The 3,366-nt window shown below is 33.0% G+C and overlaps 1 protein-coding gene across 1 annotated transcript; it reads right to left on the bottom strand.

Moving 5' to 3' along the window:
- Window positions 1–1,907: 1,907 nt before the first annotated feature.
- Window positions 1,908–2,519, bottom strand: LOC118754592 (sodium-coupled monocarboxylate transporter 1-like; the record flags this gene model as incomplete). Its single annotated transcript, XM_036489481.1, has 3 exons — window positions 2,411–2,519; window positions 2,164–2,321; window positions 1,908–2,067 (listed from the first exon to the last, which is right to left on the bottom strand). Coding segments are annotated over exons 1-3 (365 nt in total), but the record flags the coding sequence as incomplete, so codon positions are not given.
- Between the last annotated feature and the right edge of the window lie 847 nt (window positions 2,520–3,366).

Genomic DNA, 3,366 nt, shown 5'->3' with positions numbered 1-3,366 from the left:
AGTGCCCTTTTCAAAAATATATAATTTGTGCAGATTGCGCTCCGTAGCATCCACATTTCTAATCCGATTTTCATTATCTTTGGCTCAAAATTTATTGTAGTGATATATCTTCATTATCGAGTTTTTAAAATAATGAAAAAAAAATATTCAAATGAAACTGCGTATTTGATTGAAAATCTAACTTTTTTCGACTTTGACGACAAAATGCAAATGGTAATGATAATTTTCATTGAAGTCGCTACAAGTTATATATTTTGGTAAGAGACACACCATACCTTTCGAGCTGTAAATCGCTTACGTTGATTGGGAGATTTTTTTATGAGATATTGAAAAAATCCATCCATTGTCCGATAATTTCAAAGTAACGAAGAAACTGCGGGACAGATGCAGGACACTTGGGAAAAATCAGTACATTTTCAGGTTTTTCAGATTTGAAAAACTACGCAGGACCGACCTTTGAAAAACAGTACGGTCCTGCAAAAAACAGAACGGATGGTCACCGTACCTATACCGCATGACGAATCTTAACCAAATTTGGCACACCTACCGCGGGCTTTCCAGCAATGGTCATAGGCTTAACTTTTCGGAGGGTTTTGGAAAAGTGTACATTGTCAACCAATTGTAGTTCGGCGTTATGGAACATTAAACTTTGTACGTATGCAATGCAATTGACGTTTTGGAAGTCAGCCTATACCCCGCAAACATATTCTGAGCGTTCAGAATATATGAGTCCGAAAGGTGTCCTAGGTGGGTAAGAAATATGAGTTTCAAAAACAAAAAATTGTTTACTCTTATATGAATCTTTTAGGATTCATATATGATCCAAGTTATGAGCCAGCACCTTGTGCGAATATAAAAACAATAAAGATTTGAAATTTATATCTAAACTTGTTCATACAGAAATTAAAAATAATTAGAAAACAAAAAATGAACAAAATTTTGCTGCAGCTGCTGCTATTGAATGCATGTTGGAATGTGTATATGCACGTAAGTATGTATGTATGTTATTTGAAAGGTATTTTTGCTGAATGCCTTTGCAAATATAGTGAGTTCCATAAGACTCAAAGAATAACGTAAAATAAGAGTCCGATTGTAGTAATTTATGAGGCCGGTAAGTCTTCAAAAGAGTCTGAAATGATTCCTATATGAGGCCAAAAATTGTTTTAAAAGAGTCCAAAATGAGCCGTATATGAGGCCAATAAGAGTCCAATATGGCTCATTTGATATATGAATTTAAGCTCATATAAGTCGACATTCGGAGGAATGGATACACCCTCATACATTTTAAAATCATATAAAATTGAAAATAAAAAAATTAAATTGTTCACAATTGTTGTTGTTTGAGATTGAAAATGAGAATGTGTGTGTGAGTTTGAGTTTTGATTTTAAAATTATATTGTTGGCAAACGTCAGACTGCCTCTCAATGGTTTTACCTTGTTATGTTTTTATCATGGTACATACTATGAAATGAAAATCTTTGCTCAACGTTTGTCATTTTAGATCTCATATTTTTTTATAATTTTTGCTAAAATTTTAACATCAAAACTTATCGAGACAAATTCTATGGGGCTAGGAAAGACTATTTTCTACTTTTTAGTACATTTATAGAAACATGGTATATTAAAAAGTTTTTTTATTTGATTTTTTTTTATGATACTGGCGCTCATAAAAGTTATTTGTCTTAAATTGTACATAGTGCGTGAGCGACTGTTGGATAAGTATTTAATTTGCTTTTTGATCTAACAAAAAGAAATCTCTCTCACATGACTAGCTCTTCTCTTCAACAGATAAGATTAAACTCATTCGACAGCTTATAATTTTTAAAAATAAAAACAAAGAACAGCTTTCGGGTCTAGTATTCTGCAAAATCATCAGACTTATGACTAAGAAAATAAATAAAGCACACATATAGGTACATACCTCATATGAGGAGCCAACGTTTAATGTCGAGAAAACTGGCAAATACACTTTAGACACAACAAACGCCATCAAAATAATGGGCACAATAATTAACCAGTATTGTGTGCCGTAGGTGTAGATTTCCGATGGTACGCCCAGCATAGTGACTCCAGAAATGTAGCTGTTTTTTTTTTGTATGAAAAATTAAATAAAAGTTTTAATTAAAAAAACATTAATATTACGAGTACTTTAAAATAATTAACATACTAACCTGGCAACAAGGCTCATCGCCACTGGAAATACCTTCAGCTTCCGCGATCCCAACAAATATTCACTCATTGCTTTGGAACCAAAGTCGGGTTCTTTTTTATGAGTGTTCAACTCCAAATTGCTGATTGGCTGAACTGGTTTGATTTTCTTTCTAAAACAAGTAAATTTTGTTAGATAGTTATATTACATATATACATATTTATGTAAATATTTCAAATTTGTGATACTCTATTTATGTACCTTATGTAGCCGAAATAGATACCCGTTCCCGTGGAGAATAGCAGCATAGCCGCAAAGACACAGTAATCGGCAATTGAAAAATGAAATTGTGAATATTCTGCATATTTTAGCGACTGAAAAGAAATAACTAGTGTCAATACACTTATTTGGACAGTTTTTTAAAAATCTTACACAATAGGGCTGATCCTGAACCCACTCCGAAATTACGATTTGTTACCATATTTTACTTGAAATCGATCCCGTACACGCTTATTTTTGCTATTTGACAGTTTTACTAACTTTAGTCCGAGAAGTAAGGGATCAAGCCTAATATGTATATTGGTGGCAACATTGATATGTTTAGTCTGAATTTCTCTACTTTTCCGCGGCTTATATTTCTAACACATACGGACCCGTGCGCAGCAAAATAACCGTAAAACTTAATTTGGGTTTACGCCAAAGCTGTTGATTATTAGAGTTTCCTTTAAAAGCAGCATTCGTTATTAACAATTAACAAAGCCCAAGGACAAAGCCGGCTAATATTTACCTACACTGAGAAAAAGGATTAGTTTCGACAACTAAAGATATTTAGTTCCCGAATTTTGACAATATTTGGGAACTGTTACCAAGGATTGGGAACTATTACCATCGATTGGTAATTATAACTAAATATATTAAAGCTTCTAATATTCATCTAGGTTGTAACAAATCGTTAATTTAGTTGAAGGGTTTGGTTAATACTAATAAATATTTCTTTGAAGCATATTTCTACAAATTCCATTCAACTTAACGTATGGTTCATAAAAGGATGTTATTAAGCTCTGCTAATGCAGATAAGCTTTCTTTCAACACGTGGTTTAGTCATAGTTACCAAATCTTAGTTGAGGCAACCACGATTTGGTTTGAGAGTGGAACATATTCATGCTTGTGATTATCTCTAAAGAATGCTGAGCGCTCTCTGAGCACATACGAAGAGC

Source organism: Rhagoletis pomonella, unplaced genomic scaffold (genome assembly GCF_013731165.1).
Source record: "Rhagoletis pomonella isolate Grant_MI unplaced genomic scaffold, Rhpom_1.0 Rhpom_scaffold_04172, whole genome shotgun sequence".
NCBI classification, from domain to species: domain Eukaryota; kingdom Metazoa; phylum Arthropoda; class Insecta; order Diptera; family Tephritidae; genus Rhagoletis; species Rhagoletis pomonella.
The sequence above is the reverse complement of the archived record's forward strand: the minus strand, read 5'-3'. Positions and strand labels throughout refer to the sequence as shown.